The following is a 17,174-nucleotide window of genomic DNA, read 5'->3' as shown; positions in this document are numbered from 1 at the left end:
ATTACATTTATCTTTCGGAGTATCTGATGTAAAAAATAATTTTAAATTCAAACCAAAACTCCCGTTTAAGTACAGGTTTAAAACGAAGAATAAGGAAAGACGCTAGGTTTTATGCCTAAGCCCTCGCAGCTAAGACCTAGAGTCAGGTTACCTTCCGAGGCGGTCAGTTGATACCTACATGGCTTTACCTATTTGTATAGAGCTCAGTTGTTAGGTTACGCGGCGTAGAGATTAGTTTCCTGTGTTGCTTTCTATTTTATAGTTGTTTTACTTTTTTGATGACTGCTTTATTGTTAGTCGATTTGACCAACTGACCTTTGATAGTGTCTCCCTGCTATGGAGATGGACCTCGGTTTGAATTTCGTTAAGGGTATCAATTTTAGCGATTAACATAAATATTTATTTTAGTGACAGATGCTTTCTCTGTTAATAATTTTATATTTATATCCTTATCTACATATAAGTACCTACTTACCTACCATGCAATACTGCCACATATCTAAGCTTTAGTTTTAGCTAAGTCGATTAGTGTATCTAGGTATTTTAATTGAACTTTATTAATCGTAGGATCAAGCTAAACTCATAGAGATAATTCACTTTCGATAATTTTATATCAATAGTTACACGCAATTTGGATCTACAGTTATGATTAATAACAGATACATATATGATATTTAATATTTAGAAAAGTAATTTATAGTAAACATAATTCTACTAATCAATCGCAGGATAAACCACGGACTCCAAATTAAATTAACTGGGAAAAAAATAAGTAGGTACTAACAAAATAATAATTAATTCCTATAGTTGACATCTTGTTTGTAAATTTTACATTAACGTATTACTTTCGGGAGAGGAAATAGGGCATAGACACTTTATTACTCTTCACAAAGTAAGTCTAAACTGCCTTGAAACCATTCTACGATACACTTCTTTCTTATTGCACGTAAACAAAACCTAATTCAGAATTGAAATGAAGTTAGCCAGTGGACAGTGGCCGTGGCTAACCTACGGCTGCTCGCTAATCCCCTTACCTCCAACTTTCACCTGGCTGCCGGGCTAATGCCGTCCAAACAATGGAAACACCGACAAGACAGTCTTACCTGCTTAATTGAGATATATTGAATTAACGTTTACGTTTATGCAAGGTTTATGATGCGCTGTAAAATGCAGGTAGAAACGTACAGTAGCTTTTGGAAGTCAAGTCAAAATACAGAAAGGCAATAAAAGGCAAATAGCTAACCAAGTCCATTACCAAAACAAGAGTGTAACCATTTAAAAAAAATATATTTAGTAGGTACCATCACCATCAGCCGCAAAAGTATATTTCGAACTTATCAATCAATTCATTCATAATTTTTCTATACAATTTAGCAGCTCACTGTACATTTGCTTTTCGGAAAATAGGCAATGTTAGCATTATTTTGATACTAACATATCAAAATAATGATTTAAATGCAAAAAGTCAATTCTTTCTTAAAGAATAAAGAACAATAATTTATTGTAAGTATAACGGGTTAGCACTGAGTGATTAGCACGCTATTATTTCGGGGATTAGCAAAGTTATATGTATTTGTGTTTTAGTTTGTTAAAATCATGTAAAGTTAAATCAGTATATTGACAACTTGCCAATGTATTATAACTTCAAGACTCGTAGCCCAACCTAACCACGCATGTTGGTCGTGTAATCAGCTTGACAATAGCTTGTGGATTTGCGTGTTTGCTAAATAGCTATTCGTGAGCGATGATCTAGTTAGATCGGTGCGTGACGGATGCTGAAACCTAGCAAATTCCACCGCGACATAAACCTATTCGATTATGTGTCATGTGAGGTAATAGTGAGTAATTATATGAAACCACGGGAACTGCTGGGCCAAGGTCTCTAATTTAATTTTGAAAAGCTTTAATAATATAGTTTAACCTGCGTCAGTGGAAGATCAATTAGAGAAGATATAACTTATATAACGCTCAGAATAAGACGATGATAATTCAAATGACGCGTAACAAGACTGAAAAAGACGTGCTGTTACATGAAACTCGAAGCAATTAAGAAATGTTTCTGTTGCTGGTATATAAAACTGTCGAAATATAAGTTTTCTAACTAAGTAGCAACAGCCTGTTTACCATTATTTTTCAAATTGGCAGCATGATTTCTGAAAGCATAGGTACAATTTATTTATGTTACCAATAAAAATTTGAGCATTTGAACAGTTTTGTGTTTGACCTATTTAGGAATAAGCACCCCTGTTGCTGGCATTAGGTGAAAATAAATTATTGTTTCATCTCGCTACATGCGATAACACCTGTTAAGGCGTTAATAATTAGGTAGCGACTTGCCTGCTCATATAATTCGAGACGTAATAGCCGTGTAACGATGGTAAAAGAAGCTCATTAAGAGCATATTAACGAGTGCCAGAGTCAGCGTGAAGCAGATCAAAATTCTAAGCACAGATTATGCGTGCTGGCTTTTAAAACCTTTTTTTAAACAGAATGTAGTTATTTACATAAATAAACAGCTTAGGTAATAATAATTTTACTTATTTCTGGAGCTACATGTGAACATATAATACTCAACTTTAATATACATATAGGTGTCTACTTCTTTGCCTGTTATGTTTTTTAAGATTTATTAATTAAACTTTTATCACTATATTATTTTTATTAAGAATATATTATTTAAAATCTCGTTATTTACATTGCCTGTGTACCAAACTCGAGGAGTTTTGTCTCCAGGCAAAAATTTGAACGTAGATTTTTTATAAAATTCAGCATCTTAGTCACATGACAAATGTACCCTATTCTGATTAAATACTATAATTAACGAACAACTTGTGAAGTAACTTCTTTAAGATTTAATATACAAATCATTTATTTACTATACCTATGGCAGCAACTGAAACTGATTTAACATTTCCTTTATGTAAAGAGCTTTCCATCGAAAGCTCCCAAATTAAGCTCATTCTATTCTGGAGAAGTTAGCTTCGGATGAGACTTTTAGCAGAATACTTATGCTAACTCCACGTTAAGTACACACGTCTCACAGTTCATTGTTAATTCCCTAAGATTGGTTCAAGTCGCTGGAAGGGACCAGCTTCCGGCTTATGTAAATTTCTGTAACATGTTTTCTTCTTTGGAGTCATGTCTAGTATGAAAATATAAGTATGTATCTATTTTGAAATGATTACTTTTTTAAATGATCGGTTCCTGAGCAACTTGTAACTGACTATCGGTGGACCCTTTTTCAAAACAGCAATCCTGTGTTTAATTTTGTTCCTTTCTAACAAACATAACAAACGATTATAAAGGTCTTGTTAGACTTGACAGGCGTTTATGAATTATCTTTGTAATAATTTTTACGAATTATCGTTTTCCAGTGTGGGCGATGGTACAGATTTGAAATAGGTATATATATATAGGTATATATATATATATATATATATATATATATATATATATATATATATATATATATAGGTATAGGTATTATATAGGTAGGTAGGTATAGGTATAGGTATTTGGTATAAAGCAAAAGCCACTGACTATCTCATCAAGATGTGGAACTATTTAAGCTTTACCTATTACAATTAGCCAATCGCGATATTTCGTTCAACAAAAATGTATGATCTCGCCCTTTGGCGGCAAAAAAGAGGCAAACCATGTCGCTTCCAGAGCTTTTATTACGAAAACGTTTTAGGGCGGAAGCTCGCGAAAGCCCCAGCGAAAGGCGGTGATTTGATTCCGTACATATCTGTTTAAGCTCCATCTAGCCCGCTCCTGAGTTCATACGTTACTTTAACGTTGATTGACTTAGACGTACGCGTTACACTTACGTAAGTTGACGGTGACTGGATGACTTTTTGAGCTAGGTACATAGGAAACGAATAAAAAATGTTATTTAGCCTTGATAATATAAAACACAAAACAAAAATATCTTTAATTTTAACTGACCTAAAATTTTAAACGAGGTTTGCCATTTTGTTCTGTGTTTTTAACCATCAAGTTTAATAAGAAACAATTTTTTTTTAATCTATAAAAGTCGTTAAGATGGGTAGGTGAGTAAGTATATCTTGTTCTTGTCACTTGGTAAATTCTACCGTTATATCCTCAAATACTGCAACATGTGTCAAATACTGGAATAATGCTGCATATGGCTCTATTGAAGGGATGTGGTAAATTGGTAGTCAGACCAAATCTCTCCGTAAATAGCAATATTGTTTTTGTATAATGAAAAGCGGAAGTCTCTCTTAAAATTCAATCTTTCCTAACCAACTTGTATGTATCTGTTTGATCCAATGCTTGACTTGCAGTAAATGCCTTGTGGCATTAAGTAAGCCATTTCTTCAATTTCTTCATTTGTGCAATAATGTTTAAATAAATAAATATATCGTAGTGCTGAAATAATATTAATTCGAATTATATAAATGTGATCTGATTTGACATTACTTAATCGCAACATTTGCAATTCATTTGATCATCATAATCAATTGATTATAATCATAATCAAATGATATTGCGTGGGATGCAGAGAGAGTTATGTCAAATCAACATCAGAAATGTAAAGTTCCAATGATGCCTATTTTCATATAATACACGAGATTCTAAGAACACACCCGTAAATGGCTGAAAAGCTTAATTTTGTCGATAAGATTCGCGTTTGTACAGATTTCCGCAGAGCATACTACGTACGAGTACTATAGCGTATGACGCGAGTTATAAGATAATTGTATACTTAATCTTAAAAATTTACTGAAAATAACTTTCTAATAACCTTCTTGTTTGCATTTTTTATACTATGCATAATTGGAAAATTACTATGCACGGTTTGAAAACGATTTAATTGTCTTTGCTACATTTAAGTGAATTCTACATTTTAAATTAGTTTATTATTTGTAAGGCGTAATAAAGCTCTAAACTAAGAAGTAGTCTTAGGGGTTACTTCTATATAAAACCATTACAGTCTTCAACTTTGCAAGAAAATGACAATTTTTGCTGATCTCAATGCGATTTATATTGTTTCCCCTTAAGTGCAAATGCTTGCTATACCGTAAAATATTACTTTGCCAGAGTTTGTTCTCCTGCGCTTATAATTTGGACACCCACAAACTTATTCAGAGTAATTTTCATACACAAGAGGTCCCCACATATCTGCTGCACTGTCGCTAAGTAGCTAAGTACGAAGATTTCGTAAACTCTTACTTAGGTTCCGCGCATTAAGAGCGCTATTACATTTCGGCGTTGACCGAGTTTAGGTATTTTACGCGCTGCGGCGGGCTGTGCGAGCTCAGTATGCCGATCCCTTCTACCACGTTTTTCCTCTCGCTAGCACTACAATGATGGATTAAACAATATTGATCCTTCGTGAAGCATATTGAAAACAATTATATCAATCAATCAATCAATCAATCAATATCATTTATTTGCAAGAATACTTAATTTTAGTTACAGGATGTTATTGTAGTATATTGAACAGTATTCTATCGTGATTAAACGATGCGCAAATTTTATAGTCCCTACATAACAATTAATTATCAGTCTAGCACATATGTTAGACTGAAAATAATTCTATTATTGAATTTAATTTTAATGCATGCAATAACAATTACAATTACGATTAATATATTTCACTTGGACTAGTATCATATAATACATCACATTGGTTGATTATAACTACGTTCCATAACATTTATTTAAAATTAAGTAAATATTCATACGCGTTGTACAATTTGAAAAAAATCGCAAACGAATCGACACTTTTAACCGCCTATCATGCTTATGTCACATCTAATTTAAGATATGGTATCCTTTTTTGGGGAAACTCCACCAATAAAGAATTTGTATTTAAGGCTCAGAAGAAATGCATACGAACAATTTGCGGTGTCCAAGAAAGTGAGCCATGTAAACCATTTTTCAAGAGTCTCAAAATTCTTACATTGCCATGTTTGTATATATACGAAATGGCCAATTTTGTAAATACAAACCACAGCCTATTTAGTAAGTTTAAAAGCGTTCGCCTTCAAAACAAACTAAAGTCTATGCAAAAAGTACCAAATAAAACGGCACTTCTACAAAAAAGTATACTTGGAATGGCTCACAAAATATATAACAAGTTACCGGCGAATATAATTGCATGTAAAAACAAGAATAATGTTTTTAAAAAAAACCTAAAAGCTTTTCTTACCGAGAAAGCATATTACTCTATTATAGAATTTTTGACTGAATTACCTAATTAAGATTTACTGCATGACATAACCCTGTTTTGACTATTATTGTTTTCTGTGATATTATGATTAGCGTGTATTTTTATTGAATTTGTATGCCAATAGGCACGACATAGTGATACTGAAATATGTATTTAACATCTTGTAACTTACCTATGTTGAACAAATAAATCTTTGAATCTTTGACATTTATATTGAATTTGATTATTATAAGTATGTAATATTAATTATTCGCATTATTGTGCTCAATATACTCCTTGACACTATAAAAACAATGTTCTAATAGAAAGCTTGTCATTTTCTTCCTTAATTCAGTTGTGTTTAGACTTCTTAAATTGACAGGCATACTGTTGTATAGTAGGATACACATATTATACCCGTTATTTTTGTATATAGCCGTGTTGCATCTTGGCTGATATATTAGATTTTGATATTGAGATCTCTGAGTCCCTGAGAAGAACTCAGATCTCATTTTAAATATGTCTGGGCGATTTTTTACAAATAGAACCGCTTTTAAAATATACATGCAAGGTAATGGTAGTATGTTTAATTCCTTAAAGAGTGGTCGGCAACTGTATAATGACACTAACTTAAAATCCTTTATTGAGTGCACATACAATTTTATATGTATCTTCAAAATTTGCCTGAAATAAATAATTGAATTGAAAAAAAAATTATTGAGGCCCCTTTTTCTGGTACATTATACCTACATATTTTCTCTTCCACGTACATTTAATCGAAATAGTCTTTAATGTTCGTTATTAAACCAATTGATGAAGATATTTAAGCCTCTATATTTTTCTACTTCCGATACTTTTTCTACCTCAAAATTTTCCTAAGCTTCCTTAAACTCTCGCAGTTTTATAGAGCAATATTAATGTCATGGTCATTACATAAGATATCGTTTTATCGTGACCCACATGTAATAGTTATTGGCTTTGTAATGGTTATATACGGTCGGATTGAACAAGTGATGAAGCATCATGACTACCTCTATTGAAACGGACACCTATAATTGATTTGCAAGGTTCTACTGACACGGATGAACTAAAGAATGACGATTTTAACTATTAACTGTTATAACTGGTCGAGAACTATAATGATATTTCGCCGGTTACCTGCGAAAATGGCCAACTTAATTATCTATATTATAAAGTTAGTTAATACTGGTGAGCTCAGACCACCAGTTTCATATCCGAGGGATTTAACTGACCAAAGGACAGTCCCGAGCGGCGGGCGGTCCGCGACTAAACCTCAACTAATCCAAGCTCCATATTAAACCGTAGGTGCTAACCTGTGCGCCCTCGCCTCATCACCCCCTTGTCGCCCTCCCTCCCTTAACCCCTTAAAGAACTTGATAGCGAAAACTATTGAAAGTTACTTTGCGCGATTAACCGCACCGAAATTTCGCTTATTTAACAGGTACCTAAGCCGACACAACTTTAGGCCGTCGCACTATAGGTGTTATTTAGAGATTATTGTGTTATGAAATTTATAATTTCCTTTTAGGAGACGCGTTTTGTTGAACCCGATTTCAGGATGGTATTATGTAAATTCAATAACTGTGCGGGCTTAAGCGACGGCCTTTGTTTTCAATTTGAACTATATTTACATGTGCCGGGTTGGTAATAGGTATATTACCACACTAACACTGTTACACAATGATTCGAGTACCATAAAAACGGCAAAAGAAGTAAAGTCTTTCTTTGATTAAAAATTCTGTGATTGTTTATCCTTTGCTATTAAAATAAGAATATTGGAGACGTCTGGGAGGAATAGAAAGCTGAAAGCCTTCAATAAGGCTTCTTGCAGCACTTAGACGGCGCAGTAAAAAAGCGCATCGAGGCGGCAAAAACTATTTAATAACGCGCTAAAGAGGAATCCACGGTACAAAGAAAGACGGTAAAAGCATCGGTCTTCACAAAGCGATCACTCGGCGCCGAGGCTCGAAACATGCAAAGGATTAATTATTATTTTAACATTTCTCTTGCGTTTCGTCCGTCCTTTTTTGCGTTCGTGCAACTTAAAGGCAAGAAAGTTGCTAAATAATTAAGTCGCCTTCTTAACGACAGTATTTCGACGTCTAACTAAGTAGCCGATTTTTCATGGGGAGGAAGTTTTTCCTTAATATTTTGTGGCCAGCAGACTGTTTTATGCCGAGCGACATTAAGTCGTACGCGACGGTGATCGGATTTTGTTCAGACTAGAATGAATCGATAGTTACTTCTACGTTTTTTTAAGCAATGCTTTTTTTATAAAATATTTCTTAAAGTATTATAATAAATTTGCTTCCATTATATATACTTTTTAAACGATTTTACATATAAGTACCTTTACAAAAGAAATCCCTTGTATGATCTATTTACATCCGAGTTACCAACTTAAGGTTTTAAAAATTAGGGGAGGTATTTTATATTTAGTTGTAGTTTCAGTTTGGTTATTTAGGGTTTAAGGTTTAGATTTAAGTTATAAATTATATCTTTATTCCTTGTTTTTTTTTGTATTTTATGTACTTTAAAAAAAATCACACTTATTACACTGCGCTTCGCGTCTATCACTCGTAGAAACTTCACGTTTTTGCAGAAACTGCAATAACAAAACTAACCAATCACTTTGTTTTCAGGTAAAACGCTGCCAGTACATTGCGTGGTGGAGGCGGTCTCGTCGCTAGAGGAGGGCGCGTGGCGGCGGCGGTCAGTGGTGGAGACCGACAGCTACGTCATCATCCCCGCCGCCACGGCGTTCCACGAGCTAGTGCCCGCGGCCATGATGAGGCTGGGATACCCGCACGAGCTCGCCGCTTCAGCCAAAGGTAATCATCAGAGATCAACAAACTTATATATCAGAAACCCAACCTCAAGGTTCGCTCTGCTTTGGTCTTGAAGCATAACATCAAGGGTTGTTACTATCGACGAGAAAATAACGGTGGATTGCAGATTTATCAATCGCTTTTCATCAACGTCGATGATGATGTTATGATGCTTCTCGTGTATTGAACAAGCAAAACATAATTCTTATATGATTTAAAAAAATATATTTCGAAAGAATATTTTTAGTGGAGGATTTAATACATATATTATATTGTTTATTTCATTATGTACTTGTTGTTGGTTTTTTTTTGTGTGTGTAGGTTGTGCTAGATCTCTCTTTGCATTTGTAACACTTACTGAAATGTGTAAATTTATTAATTTCCACTGGTTGTCTGGAAAATACCGCTTTTTAGCAATAAAACCGCCTGTTGTTCACCTCTACCTGTGTTGCTGTTTTTTCTGCATTATTTTCTTACATTACATACACACCTCTATTAAAGAGTATTTAGTTTTGTATTATATTGTACAGTCGCCATCAGATATATCGGAGCGGCCGAGGTGCTTAAAAATATCTGAACACGCACTCTAACGCAATAGAGGTGTGTTCAGATATTTGTGAGCGCCTCGGCCGCTCCGATATATCTGATGGCGACTGTACCTAATTGTTCAAAATATGTTAAGTAAAAATCAAGTCGTGCCAGGCGCAGCAGTCCTTTAAACCTGTTTAACCAACTGGCTTCTACCCAGGATCAGTGGTAATCAACAACTGGAAGCCATTACCATTCGAGCGCATCTCCGACGGACCTCTGGCCACGGTCGGCGAGGTCTTGGGGGAGTTGACCACGGTGGCGACGCTTCGTATACAGCTGCTGCGGGCGCGGCAGACTCCGCTGCAGGACATCAAGGACAAGCTGCTTAGACTGCTGCTGGTACAGAGCAGGCCGCTTTTGATGTCTTCTGGATGCCCTTTAGATGAGGTAAGTTTTTGCTTAAGAAAGCTTTACAAAAATGATAAACTTGTAGTGCTAAATGGAAAAAAATAGGCCAGACATTGTTCAAAAAAGTTTCAAATTAATATCCTAAAATATAATTGTGTGTACTCTCATGCCCATAAAGTATGTAAGCTTTCTAGAGACTGACCCTTGATATTATTTCGCTTGTTGGTTTAATACTTAATAAAAATAGTTTTGAAACAGATTTAAATTGAATTAATAAGAATATTAAGATATATGAGTATATTGTAATATACACAGTTAATATAACAAACGATTTCTACAACAAATATACTCCGCTTCGTTATTAACCAATCCCTCCGAATTGTAACTTCGTATTTCCATACAAATCCCGCTTTGTATTCGTCAAAAACACCTGTCAAACCAAATTACGTCAACCGATCCGCATTAAAATCATCCCGATCTTCGGTGACAAAGCGATCGCGCCCGACTGGGCTAAACCAACACTCACAATGCTCGTTGGTAATGTTCTTTAAAGCCTGATTGTTACCCCGACCCCGGAACCTTACCCCCTTATTAGCGGTAGTACTATTGTTTACCATGTTTTAAACCCGTACCTGCAAAACAATAACACGATGTGTTGTTTGTTTACAAAATTAGCTGTGTGAGGTAAATGCTGTGGTTTAAATATTATCAGTTCAGATTAAAATTTAAACATCTTTGTCATTTGCGCCATTAAAGTAAATTATACAAAGAGTTTGTCTAAAAATGTACAAGCTTTTATTTCCATATTCGTACAAAGTCATATTCAGAAAAACATGAAAAACAAACTTTTTCACTTCTCATGCTCTAAAAGTGCTTCATATTAGACCTGCAAAGCGGGGCAAAAACCGTATTTTAGTCCCTAGGGAAAATATGTATACATATTTTTGAATACAATTAATCTACCCGGGAAAAACATAGCTCTACATATTAAAAATTGTACCAATTGTACTTTTAATATTTCATAAAATATAAAATAAGTACCTACCTGTTGTTTATTTTATTCAAAGTGAAAAGTAGAGTATATAACTCGGTAATAAAACCCATTTTAACCTCGCTGTGCCTATCGACCCTCGCCGTTCCGGCTCGGGTAGCTATATGCACACCTCGCCTAAAATGGATCGTTTTATTCCCTAGTCATACAATCTACTATTATGCATTGTTGCAATGTTACGTGCACGGTGCAATGTCTTCGCCGATTCTCGTTTTTTTATATTAGCATCACGTATCCAATTTCTTTTGTACCTAATTAATCTTGTCCTTAACTCAGTCAAACAAATATAGAAAACGGCTCAGGCCAAGATTTTTGATACCAAACCGATAACCATTTCTTTATTTCAAGTTTCTGCTGTCAATTTAAAAGGCAGACTCAAGAGGGCGATGGAGACAGATTATCAAACTCTCTGCTAAGTAGACGTACAATTTGGTAGGTCGTTATAATTTGCGAGGTTACGCTTAAGTCCTCTAATAAGGATGATCACTCGAGGGAGGAATTAAGGAAGCATTTGTTTTGATGTTCGCGGGCATTCCGCGGGTGTACAAAAGGAGAACACGGTTTACGCGAATTTTGATGTCATGATAATGAGGTACCTACGCCTTATTAGGAGATTTGTCTTAACTTACTTTACTCGGAGTATTTATTCCTATATTTTACTTGATGTAAATATTATTTTTTCCGGCAATTTTTATACAATAGAGTGTGTGTGTACACTTTCTACGTTATCGACAATAAGTTTAAGAGATACGAAATAAAGTATACATTACTTTTATAACGGTTTTCCAACTAGTACTGTGTTTAAAATAATCGAACTTGATGTCAATTTCTCCCATACTCTCATTCCATGGCACACAACAACACACCAACAATACACAACAACAATAACAATAACAACAACAATCATGTTGTATATTAAACACACCATGTTACGCTACCTCTATGTACAGTAAGCTGCAGAGATAACTGACTCCCGCAAACAAGTATTTATGCATTGGAGTGAGTTATCTCTGCAGCTTACTGTACTAAGACACTAAAATGAAAAATGTGATCAATAATAGCTTCCATTTTATTAACCGAACCTATGTTAATTACAAAAGGTCTAAGGTATTACCGCACCCACGTGTCTGTGATTTTACAGCCTAAATAACCTCAAAAGATATACGTACAGCAATTTGTCGTCGCGATGAGCACCTGCCTCACACGGGATCTTCATACATAATAAATTTAATTGAATCTCAGACTCATCCGCGCCTCGTGCAGCTTTATTATATTTTCTAAATATCCATGTTGCGAACGGGTTAGGGGGTGGAGCGGCCCTCGTCTTACCAACTTGAGCCGGCGAAAGAGGGTTAAAAGGAGTTTTAGATGTACGAACGCTTTTGATCTTATTAATACCATAAAATAATGCTTTATAATCTTATTAAACACGAGGTTAGCGCTCGAAGCGCCCTCCTCCGGGCTTAACCGCTCGCGATTTCAATATAGCGATTCCAGTGACACATACAAGTGGCCCATTTAGATTATTTGACTTTCGATGAAAACGCTACTTCAATATAATAGGCGTTTAAATGACTCTCGGCTAAAAATTAAAATAGCAGAATTGTGTTGTAAATTTTTTATACTGAACTGTTCCAAACTAGTCAAATTCCTGGCAACTCAGTTACATCTGAATGTTTCCCATTAAACTGACTGGAGTTAATGCGCTGAAGAAGTTTAGCAAAAATCAGCCAACAAGTTTGCTAAATACTCTCGAAGTCGGTACAAATGAGTCAAAGGCATCCCTAACTGGGCTAGATAATCAAACACTCCGAAGTTAGTCAGTAGCTAAACGCGAGATGAACTGGGCTCTACGATATTATGGTAATTTATAGCATGGCAATTTGTGCCACTTCGATTTCAACTTCCAACAAAGTTTTGGACGCTTAAGGAATATTTTACCCAAAGGGTTTTTAAACAGACGGGTCTATAGGGGATCAATTTTAACCTATAAATCTTCTAAGGCTTTATTTTTGAACTAAGTTTCAAAATGAATGTCGTTCTGGGTAAAATTTTAAACTAATACATATTCAACCAATAAAATCGCATGTTACACGTGAGTAGCGTAGATAAACTGAAGTGATATGCGATAAGAGTAAGCTTATTGTGTTCTAACGTGTACTAGTACATCAAGAACTGTTGACTGTCAACCGAATTACGTATTAGTCGGATTAGTTGTGACAGAGTTATCGCAGAGACGCCAGTTCTCGTAAATCTTACGAGTTGAAGACAATATCTGAAAGCAAATATCGTTGTACTATTTAAAAATATAAAACAAAGAGGCGGATTAATGTATCACTCGGGCGGCGCTAATGCTTCGCTTGACATGATTTACAATCTAAATGTGATACCTGCGTTAATTTAACATTTGATTTAGACAGGGCATATAAGAATTAGAGAACTAACGACGCATAAATTGGCGTTGGCGCTCCAATATTTTTTCTCATTTCAGTTAGGTACGTCCAGGTTAACGACCTATACAATTAAAAAAATAATTAAGGTCGAGAGCAACATTTTGTAATATATAATTTAGCGACGAAGGCTGCTACGTAGTACTTTGCAAGTATTAGAGCTTCTGTGTGATGTGTATGTGTGATGATGATGACCGTCATATTTATAAATAAGAATTTCATGATACGTTGTCTAATTGTTTTATTTGGTGCTAGCAGCGCGCGAGTCGCCTGCGGCTGACAAGTCGCTTGACGACGTAATCACTAGCATTGTTCTATGTAATCTCGCGATACCGGCAGATCTCACTTGCATAACTGTCGAGCTGTGTAAACTCCGCGACGGTATAATCTGGCAAGTTCTTCATGATTGACTACTTGCGATTAAAACCTGTCTAAATAAATGCTCGCGTTATCTTTAAAATAAATAGTTGTGAAATGTAACTGTAGAGTAGAATGGAATTATTTCACGGGGCATTGAAACTCGTCACATTAAGTAACACTTGCTAAATATTACATCATTCTGAAACAGAAATGTATTAATTATGAAGTCTAAAGCTTTATAATAAAATTATCCTTAAAGTAAGTTACTACGTCTGTCTGTCACCAGGCTGTATCTCATGAACCGTGATAGACAGTTGAAATTTTCACAGATGATGGTTTTCTGGTGCCGCTATAATAACAAATACTAAAAAGTACCCTCGGTGGGCGATAACGACATACTTGTCCGGTTTTTTAAATTCATTATTCTTTTTTCAGTCACGTTGACATAGATTAAACTATGTACTTGTCTTGTTAAGTTACATATGGAGTAATATTTTGTAAGCATTTAGCGGCATTCTCGACGTGTTGTCGGATCGAGTTACAGTCGAAATGTTTTAGTAGAAGCACTTAGTCCGCGGCGTGTCGGCACCTCGTTGAAGGCGCGGTGGGTGGATACTAATTGCCAAGACGCCCTTTGCTCATTGTTTTAGAGTAGGCCATGATTGAAGTTTCGGCGGCGACCGCGGAGTGATGCCTCTAACCACAGCGCAAACAGCGCTGCGCCGGCCACTTGCGCATGACATACACATTAACAGCCGACCTAATATTTTCATAATCTAATGGCGATGTTCTGTGAAACAATACTCCGTGTTTACACGAAAAATTACCTGTATCTGCTGCTATTTAGACTGACCTCTTTAGAATCCTCTGAAATTGTTTGCCGAACGCCGTTTCTGTTTGCCGTTCTCGAGACAAGCTGATTAAATGAGAGTTTAATTTCGGCATCTTTTGTTGCAGGTGACGTTAGCTCAAATATGTCGAGGCCAAGACAAGCCGCCCGGGCCTCACCACTTCCATGAGCCATCGGAAGAAATGCGTAGAAAATTTGAATCCTGGTGGAGTGCCCAAGTGTCTCCACGACCACCACCATTCAGCCCTCGGCGGTATCCTTCTCCAGGGCCTAAAAATCGCTCACCCACACTCGCGATGCCTGATCACTTACATCCAGCACTACAGACCGTTCAAAGCCAATATCCAACACAGAAAACTCGAATGCGAACAAGTTTTGACCCAGAATTAGAGTTACCCAAGTTGCAACGCTGGTTTTCAGAGAACCAACACCCTACTAGACAGCAAATACAACAGTATGTCCGGGAACTCAATAACTTGGAGTCGAGACGTGGTAGAAAACCTCTTGACGTTAACAACGTCGTGTACTGGTTCAAAAACGCGAGAGCAGCACAAAAACGTGCTGAATTACGTAACATCGGTGGTATTGGTTGCCATCTCAACGGTTTTAGTAGTAGAAGCCACAGTCCGTCTAACGGTTCTTTGATGGCAGGAGGGGATGGGTATCCACATGATCATAACTCTATGAAGAGTCCATTGCATCTATCAGGGAGTCCTGGCCGATACCCCATGTCAGTCATGTCTGAGGACAACTTATCCAATGCTGGATCTGATTTAGACGATGAAGGTGGTGACGTGAATGCAGATGACCGACCAGAAAGCCCAGAAGCGCCGCTTTCCTTGATTACCACAAAAAAAAATAATGGCACCGAAGAGCGTGATAAAGAATCACCAAAACCTCCGGATATAATCAAGGTAAATAGGTACATTCACTACATATTAATCCAGAACTGAAGTATTTGAATGTTTTTTAACGAATGGTATATCTAACTGGCGTTTTTATTGTTATAGGTGCATGATATTAAACAAGAACCAAGAGACCTAAGCAAACCTGACCAAGAACACTCACCGCACCGTTCACCGGCGAAGAACAGCGATAGTTCGCATAATAACAACAACAATGATGAAGAAAATGGAGTGGTTGATGACCACGACAACGCTTCCGATGACGACGTCGTCCAGGAGCGTCATTACCGGCCTTCCTCTCCACACCTCGACCGCTTACCCTTTCCCATGGTGCCGAACCACCCTATGTTTGGACATGGAATCATGTACATGAGTCAATACATGACGGGGTTTCCAGGTGTTGGTGGGGTGCCCGGTGAAGGCGCTAGCGGTCTGAATCTCGCCCTTGCCGGCGCTTCAGATGAACGGCGAAAACGCAACCGCACATTCATAGACCCAGTCTCCGAGGTACCAGTCCTTGAGCAGTGGTTCTCAATGAACACTCATCCTTCGCACAATCTCATATTGAAGTACACGGAAGAGTTGAACAGAATGCCTTACAGGCAGAAGTTTCCGAGGCTGGAATCGAAGAACGTGCAATTTTGGTTTAAGAATCGCCGGGCAAAGTGCAAGAGATTGAAGATGTCCCTATACGAGCCTTCTTCGCCTTCACACTATACACATCCAGGGCATCCTCACGCCCTTGCTGAACGTAAAATGGTCTGAACATTACATACTTAAAGCAGCAAACTACCTTATTGTTGTGATTCCAGCTAACAAGTTATAATGACGCGGAAGGAGAGAAGTGATTCCATTAAAAAAATTATGACAGTATCTAATGAATCAGAAAGACTGAGTTCAATTGAATGTCTATGGTATCGAGTGCCATGTTAGTATTAAATGGTGGTTACGTCAGGTGGCCGTTTTACAATCGCATGCAAAGTGTAGGACAAGGTCATTTAACAAATTAAATTAAATAGAGTTCAAAGAGATTACCAAGTGTTTTATAGGTTACTAACGTTTATAAACAGGTCCCCAGGTAATCCGTGCTGATGGTTAAATGTACTCAGTTAAAACGCTACAAGAGTAGGCATAGGCACGTATAGAATTAAATTATTGATGTAAACAACTTGCAATTCTAATAAGTTTCGTAGTGCTTGTACATATGTAGCTAGTTGTACAAAACAAAAGCGGCAATTAGTAAACGAATCTCAAATATAGTATGGTACTTACTTAAATTGTTGTACCTACATCAACTGTCAACCTAAAGGTATGTACAGCTTTTTTAATTAGTTTGTATCTCAATTCTATTTAATTTATAATTAAACTAAGTAAAATATCGAATATAGTTAATCAACAATGAATACTCTCATCATAACTCCGATTAAACCAAACTTTAGGTGTATTGTAGATGAAATTGTAAGAATGGTATTCAATGTTATTCTTATCATGTAAATTTACTGTAAAATAAATGGATGTGTCATTTAGATTAGATTACGTAGGTTTATTATAAACTTATTGCACATAGTAGTTTTAACGAAACTAAAGTTTCG

At 36.2% G+C, this 17,174-nt stretch overlaps 1 protein-coding gene across 1 annotated transcript in view; it reads left to right on the top strand.

The window, feature by feature from the left end:
* Window positions 1-16,586, top strand: part of LOC134755987 (homeobox protein dve-1) — an 89,458-nt gene extending 72,872 nt beyond the window's left edge. Inside the window, exons 3-6 of the mRNA XM_063692740.1 lie at window positions 8,842-9,030; window positions 9,776-10,005; window positions 14,785-15,591; window positions 15,688-16,586. Coding sequence (XP_063548810.1) covers window positions 8,842-9,030; window positions 9,776-10,005; window positions 14,785-15,591; window positions 15,688-16,347 — 1,886 coding nt within the window. The 3' untranslated portion in view covers window positions 16,348-16,586. The remainder of the gene's footprint in view (window positions 1-8,841; window positions 9,031-9,775; window positions 10,006-14,784; window positions 15,592-15,687) is intronic.
* Window positions 16,587-17,174: the final 588 nt, after the last annotated feature.

The sequence above is a fragment of the Cydia strobilella genome, chromosome 3, assembly GCF_947568885.1.
Source record: "Cydia strobilella chromosome 3, ilCydStro3.1, whole genome shotgun sequence".
Taxonomy (NCBI): Eukaryota; Metazoa; Arthropoda; class Insecta; order Lepidoptera; family Tortricidae; genus Cydia; species Cydia strobilella.
This window is presented reverse-complemented; position numbering and strand designations above follow the sequence as displayed.